Source organism: Lathamus discolor, chromosome 15, assembly GCF_037157495.1.
Source record: "Lathamus discolor isolate bLatDis1 chromosome 15, bLatDis1.hap1, whole genome shotgun sequence".
NCBI classification, from domain to species: Eukaryota; Metazoa; Chordata; class Aves; order Psittaciformes; family Psittacidae; genus Lathamus; species Lathamus discolor.
The window spans coordinates 4374862-4389951 of NC_088898.1; the positions used below are offsets into that span (position 1 = coordinate 4374862).

The 15090-nt window shown below is 39.4% G+C and overlaps 1 protein-coding gene across 6 annotated transcripts in view; it reads left to right on the forward strand.

Annotated features, from left to right (window-relative positions):
* The window catches only part of AK8 (adenylate kinase 8), a 65286-nt gene that overhangs the window by 33203 nt on the left and 16993 nt on the right, over positions 1–15090 (forward strand). For 5 of the 6 annotated variants that reach the window (XR_010616210.1, XM_065696083.1, XM_065696081.1 and 2 more), the window contains one exon: positions 7218–7359. Coding sequence is in view for 5 of the 6 variants with exons in the window: in XM_065696083.1 (XP_065552155.1) it covers positions 7218–7359 (142 nt within the window). In the remaining variant the exon portion in view is untranslated. Of the gene's footprint in view, positions 1–7217; positions 7360–8529; positions 8591–15090 lie in introns of those variants that run through there. The other variant, XM_065696085.1, reaches the window with a different exon arrangement.

Sequence of the window (15090 nt, forward strand, 5' to 3'; positions counted from 1 at the left end):
TGAATGCACTATAATATATGATTTTTAAGAAACCTTCACCTCTGTTTGACAATGCTTTTGAAGTAGCTCCGTTTTTCAAGTCAAACTTTTGACTTTTCCTCTGGGACTGCTACAAAGGTTTTCTTATGGAAAATAGGTAGCAGTCTTTTTTCCTACTAGGAGAAAATTGGTGGTCAAGAGAACAAAATAAAATTTAATTTTTTTTTCCTGTTTTAATAAAAGATGCAAGGTTGTAGAATAGGAAGTTTTACATGAAGGCAGAGAGGGAGTAAGTTGTCATCTTCTTTCCTGAATTTTACTTTTCTGTGTATGTTGAATCACTAAATATAATAAATTAGATTCCCTTTTCCTTTATTTGAAAATCTAGAATACATTTTTCTTTACACACCATACAACAATCAAGATTGGCATGTCTGGCTGGCAGATATTCAAGGCTGAAGCAAGTCTTGGGGGGCTCAGTCTACAAAGCTTTTTTAGAGCCTTAAATGGGCCATCTCATTTAAGAGTAAAAACGAAACAGCAAAAAAACCTCACACCCCAAAAAGCCAACCCTGGAAGCCAGAGCAGACAAAATCAATGTGATTTTATTTAAGAGTCTAGTGCAATTGTTTCCTGGAGCAACTGTGACAAGAATTCAGCCAGTGGGTATTGTCCTCCTTATATAGATTTTGCCAGTCTTCTGGTTTTGCAGCTCTATTTACTGTTTCTTTACTGGAGTATCATTAGTCCAATATTAGGCATCCATTGTACTATACAATGCTGCTGAGATATGGGGTTTGTGTAAGGAAGTGGGTATAACAGGTTGTAAGTTAAAAGGTCTTGAATGCTCACCGTGGCTTTGGCTCTACTTTGGGTATCATATGCACAGAATCAGGCTCTTGCAAGAAACAGACTTTTTTAATGACAAGCAAAACATTTAGTAACTCTTGGGTGTCACTTTACATATTTGAATGTCCTATTAATGTGGCTGGTAGGTGTCAGGAGGAAGAGCAAGGGGAGACTCCCAGTACTGGGGATCCAGAGCACGTCCTGCCCCCAGGCCTTGCTACTGAGGACAACAAATCCCTCCTCACCCTCCCTTCTCACCATATGGGGAATGCCAAGATGGGTTTCACCATGTTACCAGACCAAATTTATTCTTTTTTGTAAACTTATCACTGTTAAAAGGGGGTTTGTAGGCCAAATTCTGCCTGTCAGAAGGCCTGTGTTCTTCAGTAGGGCTGAACTGGGTTAGAAATAAGGAGGAAAATGGGAAACATGGTTGATAATGGAGATGATGTGTTACATGGGTTAGAACCGTGGTTGCTATCTTGTGTCTAGTGGTATTTTCCCTGCAGAAGCTGGAGTAGTAAAAAGAAGTAGTGCACATACAGGTTTTGTTACTACTTTTAGAAACTTCCAGGTTGGAAGCATCCCTGTGAGGTAATTCAGAGTAGCTGTTGTCTTGCGGGTGGGTAAACTGAGGCAGAAACCCAGTTGAACTTGAGCTGCATCGTGATAGGTGAGTGAGGGTGGACAGGAACCTGGGTGTGTGGAGCCTGACCCTGGTGTTAATCCCTGCACCATTCCTGTGTCACTGGTACCTGAGCATTAGGCGACTATCCACAGACACTGAAAACATCCCAGAGGACTTTTAGTGGGGGGAAAAATGCTTTTTGTGTTTGTATGCTGACTAACCAATTTGGGCTGAATTTCCATTGCTAAATCTAAAGATGCTACTAACAGGCGTAAGGGGCTGGAATCTTACCTAGTCACTGAATGGGATCAGGTGTAGATTCCTGGATTTCTGACTTAATAACTGGGGGAGAAAGCAAAATGTGCTCCTTTCATGGGCGTTTCTGAAGGTCTTCATTTATCACCTATCATCTGATCTATGATTTGAATGGTACCTGTTGCAAAAATGTTATCACTTCCTCTTTAATGCAGCTAATTCCTATTTTAAATTACTAAAAAACTCCATAAAATAAGAGGTTCTGGTATAGTTGAAGACAAAAAATATAAAATGTAGAAACAAAATATTTTACCATACTATTTATTTTAGTGTGTTAAAATAATCATTCCAGTTCCTGCAGGGACCCATTCTCGGCAGTGCTGTAGATGTAAAATTAGTGGCATTACATCTCAGTGTAAATTTGCACTTTGATGAGGTGACCGACCGGGTTTTACTGTTCCTTGCAAACGCCGCGTTACTGGAGGGGTTTTCCACGCCGCCTCTTCAACTGCCGGCTCCGAGCTGGCTTCGGGACCCAGAGCAGCAGCGAGGGGCGCGGGGTCTTACTTACGGTAGTTACAGAGAGCTGAAATCATGTCCGTGAATGAATCATGCCGAGGCTTCGGCCGTTCACAGCCCCGGTACCGGGTGCCGCCGCCCCGCGTTGCCCGCCGCCCCCGGGAGGTGGCGGTAGAGAACAAGGGAGCTGGGCCGGCCGGGCGGGGCTCCCCCCGCGCCTCGGTGCTTGGAGGTATAAACCGGCCTGTGCCCACCCAAAGCGAGAGATACCGGCGTGAGGGTTTATTGCCTACAGCAGGCTGTGCGCTGTGGAACGGGCCAGCAGCCTGTTGTCACGAATCTCTCGTGTTGGCAGGGTTAAATTCAAATACCAGTTGACCTATGGGATGGTAGATCACTGCTGAATCATTTTCCAACACATTAAAACCCAATTGATAGTTGTTACCGTCTCTCAGGACCTTAATGTGGGTGAGAAAATAGAATACTTCTCTAAAAGACCTAAATAAAATGACCTGTTGTGGGTAACCCAGAGTTTATAGAGCAATAAAATAAGCAAATCTCATGCTTTGCTAAATTTAGGATTGACAGGACAATCCAGGGAAGTAGCCTTTGGCGGTAGTGTATACTCAGGGCAAGATGTTAACTGTCAAGTTCTGGAATCAAGCCTCAGGCATCTGAATTAAGTGTGAAAGTCTGCAGACCGAGCCTAAAAAAATTCTTCAAGAGAAGGGTAAAGGATAAATGGGCAATATTGTCTAAAGGACCTGAAACTTTTTGCAGCACAAAGCTGGAAATGCAGATGCATTTATGCTGGACTTAAAATTGAGCTTTTATAGGTTTGGAGAAGTGAGTCAGTGCCCTTCAGAAGTCTGTTTTAAGGGATAATATATGGAGGAGGAATCAATTTAAATATGATAATCGTATAGCTTGGAGCACTGACAGCACTGAAGCTATTGGAGAATAGTGCCCTGTAATCTCCCAAGTATGTGCCTTTAACGTTCTGTTACTTTTGTCTGGAGCAGATGGCATGATTTTGTAACTGATTGCCTGATTCAGTTTTCTATTAGTCCTGCAGATCTATCGGTTGGGTAACAGCTAATGGGCCACACTCCTATGAGTTTCATGAGGAATTGCTTTTCCTAAGGAGTACCTTCTACCTCTGAAAACCTTTGAAGCTCTGGAAAGTAAATTTATTTTTTAAATGGTCTGATGATTGACAGCCCTGGGGATAGAAAATCTCTGTGTGTCCACACAGCAGTTCCAGCATGAACAGCAGCACTTTAAGCCTCTGTTGCCTGTCCCCTGCCTGATCATAGCCATGAATTGATTAGATCACTTCTTAGGTCCACAGCTGCTAATTCAGCTGTGTAGTCTAGACCATTAACATGGTTGAGACAGACCAGGAGATAAAGGAGGTTTGGTATGTGGTATCTGTGTTAGGCAAGGATGTATGCATGAATGAATCGCATTTCTATATGGAGCTGCCCTCATTCTGCCACATACACCATTTCTGAGGTTCACCATAACCGTCCACGGTTCTGTATGGTGCTGTCAGCACAGGGCATCGCTGCAGCTCAGTAGCTCTGCAGCATTATGTCTGAGGGGTGAATTTCACTCCTGCACCTTCATTTCTCGCCTTAATAGAGATGTGCTTCCACATTACCTAATCTGGATATCTCTTTGCAGCACATTGTATTTTTTACAGGAAACTTATCTCTGGACTTCTCTAATGATAAAGTAAAATCTCTCTAGAGTCTCATTCCCCCAACTTCCAGAGTTGGAAACTCACACAAGCTTATGTTGAAAAGGAATTGATTATTCAAAGCTCTTGTGCTTCATAATCTACTTAAAACATGTAGATTGACTGTCTCATCAGAAAAGCTCTAAATTTTACTTTGCTATATAGCCCACTGGGTCATGTGCTTAAGGCCAGGAGACCTCTGGCTAGTTACTTACAGACCGTGTGCCCCTCCAATTACAGGTTATTAATTTGCCTTACATTCAAGAGACAGTTCCACATGAGTGAAAAGGAATACCATACTGCAGAGTTCTTCATTACCTACTCTGTACTGCAGCAAAATAAGAATAATACTGATTTCTTTCTTCCTTTTTGCTTCCTTTTTTTATCCCCCTCTGGTCTGTGGAAGATGTTTTACAGTTTTAATGCAGCTGTTTTAAGTGTGACTATTCCTGTTCAAGGGCAGCTGATGTACTTTGTAATGCCATTGAACAGCCAACAAGCTATGTTCCCCTATTGTGTTGAAGTGATAGGTATGTTTGCTAATCAAGAGGAGAGCAGAGCTTGCTGTCTGACTTGTTTATGTTTTATTTCTCACCATCAAGCTTTAGAGGGAGGCACAGAAAATATGTAAGCATCTATATTATTCAGTGATGTATATACGTACATGAGCATACAAACAATCTAAAGTGTATTGCTGGTATCTTCTAGTCAGTCATCACTGAAATTAGCAGGGTGTCAGGGTTAGAACACGTACCCAGTGTTACTCAAGATACCCCAGACCTGACATATCATTAGATAAACTACTAATTCATTGCCACTTCATCTTGATTGTTTTCTTCCCCTCTTGTGATTGCTTCAGTTTTGCTCAAAAACAGTGACCAAATTGGAGGATTTTGATCATAAGGAGTCACAGAAGGCCTGTGGGAAGTGATCACATAGAGAGGATGCTGCCTGGTTTCCATCACAATTCCTTTTTAATTTTCTTGTAGGCTGTAATGTTTCTACTTCCCATGTGCAGGATTGAAGCAATTTGGCCCCTGGAACTGGAGAATCTCCTATGATCTGCTGGAAGCTCAACAGCCCAGCCTACCCCCATATTTCTCTGTGCCATTCCTGGGGCTTTCAGCCTCTGCCTCTGATTCTCTGTTCAGCTCAGAAGGATGTCGGCTCTGGCAGAATACCACTTTAGTGCAGTTTCACTCAGGGGTTTGTAGGGTTTATCCCAATCCATTGCAAAACTGTTTTAAGCATTCTGAAAATGTTTCCAGAAAAAAAAAAAAAACCCAAACAACCCAAAACAAACGTGTAATTTGGCATCCTTGTAAATCCACGTTAATGATTCCAGTAGGAATCATGATAAAATAGCATGCAGCAATACAGAAAGTTTAGTGCTGCAGCCAGAGATTCAGGAGTACAGGAATATTGCGCTGGTCTTCGTATGGAATACATCTTGGGGAAAGAGAAGGTGGGATTTTATTTTTTCCTACTGGGATGTCTTGGATTTGAATTAGTTCTTGTAACCTGGAGGGTGGGGGGAGAACAACTGCCCTGTAAAGAGCACTGAAATTCTCCTGTTACCCCCTCTATGCCTGCCTGCAGCTCAGGTCTTAGATAAGTATCATCTGTCTAATAACGTTTCTGCCTGCTGCTGCGCTATTGTATAGTTAATTTTATGAATCCTATTTTTAATGGAATGCCTAGTTTTGCATTGTCATTTTGCTTTCTGCCAAGTGTCTGGTTTTATTCCATCCCTTTTTTCTTTAAGCAGATGGCGAATATTCATCCCCTTAACCTGTTTTTTTTTTTTATCATGTGAAGTAGATATCCTCAATTAATACACTAATCTGTTTTCTAATTAATTCCCTGCGGTTTTCCTCCCTTTTTGCTGGTACATTGAATCCTGAGCACAATTCTGTAAACTCAGTAATTCGATTATTTAAAGGAGAAGTAATGAATTTCATGCTAGAGGTGTAAGTCATTAGGAAATGTTAAATTTCAGGAAGCAAGTGGATTCTATCATTGTGGTTTAAAACCTGCTTGTACTCAGGGTATAAATGTGCACTGCTAATAATATACTCTACTAAAATACAGGCACATCCTGTCAGCTAGTCCTAAAGCGAATTGCATTGTTAGAAATCTGACACTTTTACTCCCTACAAGCAATTGTTGTTGTATTTTTGTATGCAGATGTGATGGCAGAGTGAGTATCAAAACATCAACATTCCATGATGTGGATTTATGTAGCATTTTTTATCACTTGTTTCCAGTAGAGGCAACAGTGTATAAGACATACTGTACAAATAAAGAGAAGGGACTCTTGTTGCTGCTTGAAAATTGTTTAGTCTGCTTCTTTGGGAAGTAGCTTGAGGTGATTTTGCTGACCTTTCTTTGGGGTTATTTAACACTAAGCCCAGCACATTGCAAGAGTCCTTGGAAATTTTACAGTCACTCTTGGTGAACTGGAACATTTAATTCTTCTGTAAAAAAATAAAATTAGATTACAAGATACATAAGTTTAAGTGTCTGATTGAAATATTTCAGTGCAAATATGCAGGATGCCTCCTTACCATTATGTCCCATTAAACAGTGTTTTAAAAGCTGCATAGTAATTGTAACCCCAGTCAGCATCTTGCGGATGATCTCTCCTGCCCTAAAGAAAAATAATAATAGAGGAAAGAAAACTTTTATCTCTAAAATTAGGAGCCATCAATGCAGTAATTAAACTACTTGAAATACATTTCAGAAATCTATTTTCAGTTGTAAAAGCTTCAAGCCTTTGGGCAAATGGAAGAAGTATTGCACCCAGGCTGCCGTGGCAGAGCCATTGTCATCTGTGAAGTTAAATACAGAATGCTACAGAAATTTCTTTCCTGTCTTAGGGTTTCTTTTTCACAAGTCAGGTCGTTATTTTTGCATTTTGATAAGACTGTGTCACATACTTCACTATGACATCAACCCAGTAGGGCTGAGAGGAAAAACTACATTGCAGAATTTTGTAGGCATCAGTTTTTACCAAATACTTTGCTTTAGTCCTGCAGTTCTTTACGAGTTTGGGGGTTCCATGGGAGCACTGTAAAGATGCAAAAGTCAACGGTAACTCCTCTCTCCAAAATCTATCAATCATAAATGGGAATAACTCTTTGTGGTTTAGTTCCTGTAGCAGTCTAACCAGAAAAAGTTGCATGTATCTTCCTTAACTGCAGACTCAGCATACAAAATAAACATCATCTTTTGAATTCTTTGCAGTCCCAGACAAGCTTGTGATGAAGATCCTGACAGAACGCCTAAGTGCGCTAGACTGCATGACCAATGGATGGGTGCTTTATGGCTTCCCAAGAGATGTGGAACAGGGAGAGCAACTGCAAGAATCTCATTTTGTTCCAAACAGGTAAGATGTACATTTAGTAATCACGACATTACGTATATGAAAAATTTGTTTATGAGAAAGATACTGATCTTTACTGGCATTGTATAAGCTGTTGCATCTTATTTATTACTTCCTTAGCTAGAAAAGGGGTCTTGCTCCTGGAGAGTAGGAAATGGAGCACTGGCCTTACAAATCCTCCAGATGGCCAAACTGTGGGAGAGAGAAGAGGTTTGTTATTCTGGTTATTTGTTTGAGTTGCCTCTAAAGGCAAAGCATAAGAAATGGATTAAAGTTTGGATTATATCAGAAGGTGTATTTTATTTGCAGAAGGAGGGGGATCTACATCTTCTTTCTTTAGCGTTGGCATAATGTCATAGAAATATATTAGTATTGTAAGGAGCTCATTATGAGACATTTGGGTTTTGTGAAATAATTAAAAACAACATGAGAATTATATTTTATTTGAGCTATAATGAAGTGTTCAGAAATGTAATACAAGAGAAATGAGCATCAAAAGAGAACTGTTATGTGACTGTCAGGCAAATAAAATAGGGTTACTTTTTACAACTGGTCCAAAGGTGGTGAGGTTTTGAGATGCTGGTGTACTCATCAAAGCTGACAGGCTTTTCCATTCCCCTCCCAATGGTTCCTGGTTCAGTCTATACCACTGGCTGACACAGTGGCCATTCCAAGGGCATACATTGGAAATCTGTAGTCTTTTATGCTTCCAGAAAGTTATTCTTATTTAAAAATTCATAGTGGAAAAGGTGTATTACCTACATAGATGTTTAAATTGGCAAAGTTACTCTCCCTGTGTCTTTTGTTTGGGTGCCCTCAGTCCCCTCCCCTGTACAGGGCATAGTCGAAAGATGTAAAAGGGTAAGACTGAGTTGGAGGGAGAAGGGAGTGAAAAGGGAGGGAGTTAGCAGCAGTCATGGTATCAAGTTTTCGAAATGAAAGTATGTGAAAACAGCAGTGGCTTGCTTTATTAAAAGTAAGACTGTACATATCTTAAGCAAGAATCCATTTAATGAAAAAAGGAAAAAGGAATCTTGAAATGTTACTTAACAGTTAAGTAACATTTCCCATGGATTATTCCTCATGTGCATTCAGAAGGTAGGTCCTGAACATGTATCAGAGTATCTGAGAGCACTGTGAATACTCAAATGAGTGCCAGGTGCTCTTTTACAGGATCAAGACTTCATCAAGTGAGGAAGAACAACTCATAAAATTGTGTGTGTAGAAATTAGGCACTGAACCGGTTGCTCAGCTTCTGTTTTCTTTAAAGAGCTCTGCATACCCATATGAGTTAAGAATTTGGCCTCTCCAATTTTATACAGGGGTTGAAGTAAGGGACAAAAATAGACATCATGCTATCTGATTGATTTTGGAGCTGGTATTTTCCAGGCAACTGAAGTAGTAGGTATGTAAGGGAGAGAGGGTGATTATAAACAAAAGGACATATTGCAGCGTAGGATAGCAGGGCAGTAATTCAGTTTCAGTTGTGATGCTAGTTATAAAACACTATCTGCAGAGGTGGTGTTTCTGACATCAGGAGAAAAACCTGATAGAATTATAGCCTTGAAATCAATCTGGGAATAGGATGCAGAAATCTATAAATCAGACACAGCAATCTACAAAGTCTCATTTTTAGGAGGGCTCTGTTGATGAAATTAGATTAAAATAAATTTACATATATATCAAGTTTATTATTAAAATCTAGTCACATCAGTAAACAAAATTATTTGTGAAAAAGTATGTTACTCCATGTTTTGAACTCAAAGTAGACCTCTTTGGCTGATCAGAACCCAGAGTTATTGTCTGCTTGTCAAGTCACAAATCTATTCCTTAGAGCTAATAAATGGTTAGTGTTCAAATACTATGTTTTATCTGACTTCCACCTCATAAAGCTAGTACACATAATACTAAATTATACAGCACTGAGCAGGATCAGTCTCCTGACTCCTCCATCTTATGGAAAGAAAAACAAACCTAGTAATTGATGGTAGAAAAGAAGGAAAATAAAGTTATTTGAAAACAAACAAAATGGGCTATAAAGTTTGTTAAAATGTAATAATAAAAAAACTCACACAGCATCAGCCACTGCACCCAAAGAACTACCCTGGAACAAAAAGGAAAATAATTCATTTTTCCACTGAAAAAGTAAGGTACAGGGGTTTCTTTAAATTAGGACTTGCAGTAGAGCAAAGGTTTGCTTAGACCCTGATGCAGGAAAACCTGCCTTATCAGACAAAACCTGTCTACTAAAAGACTGCTCTTTCTGTACTCAGAGAAGACATGTATTGCTTTCTGCGTTCCTCCCTATGAAGCAGTTACTGCTTAAGTGGACAGGATCCTAATCGCATTGAACTGTGGCAGCCTTTAGGGCAAATAAGAAGCTGAATCTATTAGTGGACTCTCAGCTATCTGGTAAAAGAACACCATTAACCACTTAGTGCCTACGGTAAGTGGGAATCCAAATCCAATTACAGGTTGGCATCTGAAGCTCAGAACTACTATTGCAAAGGACTGAATTCAGTTCCACATACAAATGCATGTGAATAGGTATTTTAGCTTTTTTAATTGTCGATGCTTGAGCGACAATAAGAAATATATAGTAAAACCATAGATAGTTCTAATATACTGAAAAGCTCTATTTGGTATCTACCAAAATATTTCTTACCCCTTCTGCTCTCTCCCAAACTTACAGTTAAAATAAGACTCAGCAGCGGCAGTATCATCTGTTCAATATCTCTTGTCATTACCTTCAGCTAGTTTTTGACCAGCTGTGTGCTGGTTCCAGGCCAGTTGAAGGCAATCAGTAGTTTAAGAACTCCCTGAGCTAGAGGGTCATCTGGACAACTGTCTAATAGCCCATTTTGCTTGACTTTACAGTCTCTTTTTCAACACTGTCCTTTTGGCCTTCACCATATATCATATGGAAAGGAGTTTCACTTTTTCACTGTCATATGAAAAAACTTCACAATGTTTTTTCTGGGTTCCTTTCTTCTACTGAGAAACAGGTATAAGCATTCCCTGTTTGTGTCTCCTAACACTCCTGATTTTATAAGCTGCTTGTGTATGACTGTTCAGTCATCTCTTTCCCAGGCAAAGAACTTGGGTCTGTTTATCCTTTATTTTCCTAAAAGTCATTTCACTATTCTGGTCATCCTGTCTCCCTGTTCTCTACCTTTTCTAAATTCTTTTGATTTGATGGGACAGTGAGAACTTCATTCAGTTTGGAGGGTAACACTGGATGTATATATGTTAGAATAATCTTTTTTTAGTTTGATCTTAACTCCATTACTCCTAATTGCTGATACTCTGCTGGACGATATTGTGATATTTGTTGGAATATCTCGTGTGTGTAGACTATTGAAGAATACAGTGTTGCTTTCATTGAAAACATACTGGTAAATCACAAAGTGTCACAAATCTCAACTGAGTGTGTACAGACTCTGTGAGGAGCCTAAAAACCCTTTAACTCAAGATCTCTGTAGTTAAAGTTGTAGCCTGGTTCATGTTAGAGTTCTCCTCAAGCTGATAAAGCATCTGGGCTGATGGGCTCTGCTGCTAAGTGTGTCCTGGGATTCTCAGTTCCCCTATTCCATCATTTCCTTTGTTTTTTTCCATCTGATCTGAATCCAGGGTCAACTGTTTTACATTTCAGTATTATTGCCTAATTATATTATAGTTGAATCTACAAACAGTACAAGTGGAAGGACAAAGCTGGTCAGGGGAGGGATGAACTTGAGGATTGATCAAACAATACATATATAATATCTCAAATATCCATTTTTCCAATATCATAGTTTTCTCTTTCCCCATAGAGAAAATAAACAGCACTTGCTTCTCTGGTGCAAGTTTTCCAGCAGTGTTTTATTTGGTCTTCAAAATGGTGTGGCTGTATCCCTGATTATGTCATCTTTTTACATAATATATTTAAAGCTTCTTTTTTATCACACTACTAAGAATCTGTATTCAAACAGTACAGGATAACGAAGCTCCTAATTTCTAAGGCAGAATCTGTGAATACGTTGAAAAGGGAAAAATCAGAATGGAAAAGAATATTTTTATTTTAACTAGTTGGTCTTTACATGGGGCTTTCATATTTCTGCAGCTGATCCCAATGTGGATTAGGGATAATAAACAGCCTATTAATGGAGGCCTGAACTAGGAAATGGAGTTTGAATCAGCAGCAAAATTCAATGGCTGGCGAAGGTTAATAACTCCATTACTATCAGCTCTATTTTTTAGCCGTTTGAAGAGCTAGGTGTTAGCCTTATCTTACTCCTCATTAATTGAGCTAATAGAACCCCCGTGACCCTACCATGCTGCCATTATATGAGAGTTTACCAGACATGGACTGGAATACTTATCACTGAATATGTATTCCTCAGATTCATTTTTATATCAGAAATATTTTTGTTAAAGATTGGCTCTCTTCAGGTTTCTTTTTGGCTTTTCATTTCCTTGCTGCTTCCTGTAACAGCTACATATTTGGAAATTAAATGTAAATAACTCAATTAAAATCCTATCAAGGAACAAGCTAAGTCCCAAAATAGTTGCATCAAGGAAACATAATAGTGATTGAATTATTCTGACATGGAAAAATCTTACAGGGCATTTCTAAAACTTTGGCCTAATTTAAATGATGGATATTGTGTATTTATAATAGATGTGTTTTTAATTGATGGCATACAAAAATCTGATGAAGAACAAAGAAGAAATACTATAATTATATCTTATTTTCTCCTCATTTTCAGGGAGGAAAAAAAAACAACCAGAAAAATAATGTGGTAATCAAGGTACTAAATCAGTAGAAGTAAATGTGCCTGCACCAGGGAGGGAGAGAAACAATAGGAAAAGTCCAAGTGCCTTATGTAGGATTTTGCTTCATTTACAGAAAGTGTAGTAAAAATAATAGCCAGATGAATTCTGTTGCAGTCATTCTCACTTTTTGTCTCTTCTGATTAGAAAGCAGCTCACTCTTACCAGAGCCAATATATAGTTGCTGGTTTACTGACTATTGTCTTCACTCATGCTAATTGGTTGCCTTTTTATTATCACTTTGGATATCAGTTCTCCCATCTCAAATAGTCTCTTCCTTCTCTCTGGCATGTTCAAAGGCAGAGTGACTGGTTTGGTAAAAACTAAGGGGCGAGACACTGGAAACTAAAGGGGCAGGATCTTCTTGAGGTCAGTGCTGTGTTTATGAAATAGAAATGTAGTTTGGAAAGTGTGTTTTAGGTGATGAATTCTTCATCACAAAGTTTTTCTTCCCAAACAAAATCCATTACAGATTGTGCTTACTGGGCAAATTTAATGAATCTTCTTCTCACCTGGATTGGTGAATGATCCACCAGCTTCACTGAGTAGAACCAGTTTAAACCATAATTGCTACCCTTGTAGCCTTTTCCAAGCTACAACATTTCAGCCATTGTGTTATCTCCTGATGCAAGTGTTTTGAGACTTACCCTGTTCATTGACAAGATTTTAATTAAGTCCATTACCTTTGTTTCCTGGTCTGCCTCTATTGCAAAAGGCATCACTGAGCACTCTGTAATGGGCAAAATATATCAGGGAAGCTCCAGTTACCTTATGTGTAACAGCTGTGCATAGAAAGGTGTAATTGCTCTGGCATGAAGGCTCTGTTAAGCAGTCACACCCATGGGCTACTAAATAGTGACAACTAATTCTCCACAGGTAGTGCAAAAGCTGCGCGCACACAGGCTCTTGCCCTACACAAAACTAATGGAAGCAGCTCCTTAAGCAGATTGGATGATTACAGTAAAAAATTATCATTTCTGCACATTCTACCTGTCCTGTATTAGTACCAGAGGAGCCTTTCTGTCCTGGGGAAAGGGCTTAACATGTATCTTGAGCCAACAATAGCAAAACCTCAAATGCAGTTTTAAAATTCTTCCTTTGGCTTTCAGTAGGATGCTGCATTTGCTCTCAGAAGTTTATTCTGATCCAACAAGAATAGAAAGTATATTTGGCATCAGCTGTGGGAGGCAGGTATTATTTTTAGAAGTTACCTCATACAAGATCCTTTTGATGGAGTTTGTGGGGTGAAATCCTGGATACAGCAATTAAGGAGATCTCTGATTTCAACAAGCTTCCTAAGTCTCCAGGAAGAGAAAGGAGAAAAGCTTCTACTTCTACGTCAATATTTTTATTTTTGTATTTTAAGCACCCAAAGCCACATGCAAAATCCTGCCATTCTTTTTGCTGCTGAAAGGAGGGTTATTTTTCTGCAGTAGCTCTCTCAAACAAATGAGGAGACATTAGGAGACCTGAAGACTGCTGTCGCCTATAGATTGAAACCATTTTTCTCAGAAGATGCCACTGGTATCAAGACTGCCTGAACTCAGTACCTAACTGGAGAGAGAGGGAAAACTGTAAAAACAGTAGATAACATCCAGGCTGAGAGAGTTGGGGTGGTTCAGCCTGGAGAATAGAAGGCTCTGGGGAGACCTTATAGCAGCCTTCTGATACCTTAAGGAGGCCTACAAGGAATCTGGAGAGGGACTTTTTACAAGGGCATGTAGAGATAGGACAAGGGGAATGGCTTTAAACTGAAAGAGGGGAGATTGAGATGAGCTCTTAGGCAGGAGCTCTTCCCTGTGAGGGTGGTGAGGTACTGGCGCAGGTTGCCCAGGGAAGCTATGGCTGCCCCATCCCTGGTAGTGTTCAAAGCCAGGCTGGGTGGTGATTGGAGCAACCTGGTGTAGTGGAAAGCATCACCATTACATCTGTACAGGTTAAAACTGAATTTGTGAAAGTCTGTTACTGTAATTGCTGTCTGATACTGAGAAACTGTATTACAAATGCACATTACCTTTGAACTCCATGATTACTAAAATTCAGGAATTCTGGAGTTAAAACTTAAGATTGTGCCAGCCATGCTCTGATTTAGTAGTCTCTTTAGGCCTGAGACTAATCCCAGAGTAAGCCATTACTCAGAGCTAGTGTGTCTGGCAAAATTGGCCCATACTGAAAACCACAGGCAGAACAGGCATTATGCTTCTTTTGCTTAGATTCTCCAAGCTGAAGATCTGGGAAGACAAGTGCATCAGTCTGTAGCAAATATAATACGGCTTGGGTGATTAAAATTGTCAAGTAATATTGCATATTGAATGGAGACTAGTTTGTCATTACCATGAGGATTAGAAAGTGTAATCTTCATTAAAGCGTCAGTGGATTTACTGCTGTTTGCCTTGGAACAAGATATTTGCTCAGAATTTTCTAGCAAGTAAATTTAGCAAGTACAGGGCAATTTAAAGAGCAGAACTGAAAACTGTCATAGCTTATTCTGTGGGAAAGATGTAGGAATGATCCCTTATGTCTGACAGATGCACGGTTTCTAATTCTATTGCTCTTTTCATATAACTGACCCAAGATCAAGGTGCAGCCACTTACAAAGTGATTGTTTTATTTAACCTTCTAGAAAATGCTGCTACTTTGTGAGCATAATTTATGCTGATTTTCAGGCTAAGTATACAGAAAGAGCAGTTCATCCTCAGATACTTCTAGTGAAATCGAAGGATTTGTACTGGCTCTGAATGTGCCTCAATGTTAAAGAAAATAGAAATAAAATAATCATCTGGTTTCTCAACCCCTTGAGTCTTGTGGGCTCTTCAGATTGCCGTATTTTTCTTAGCAGTGTTTGCAGTAAAACACTGAACTGTCAAAGCAAAGGATGTGGTGAACTTGCCATATTTCTGTAAAGTTCACTTTCTCTTTTTA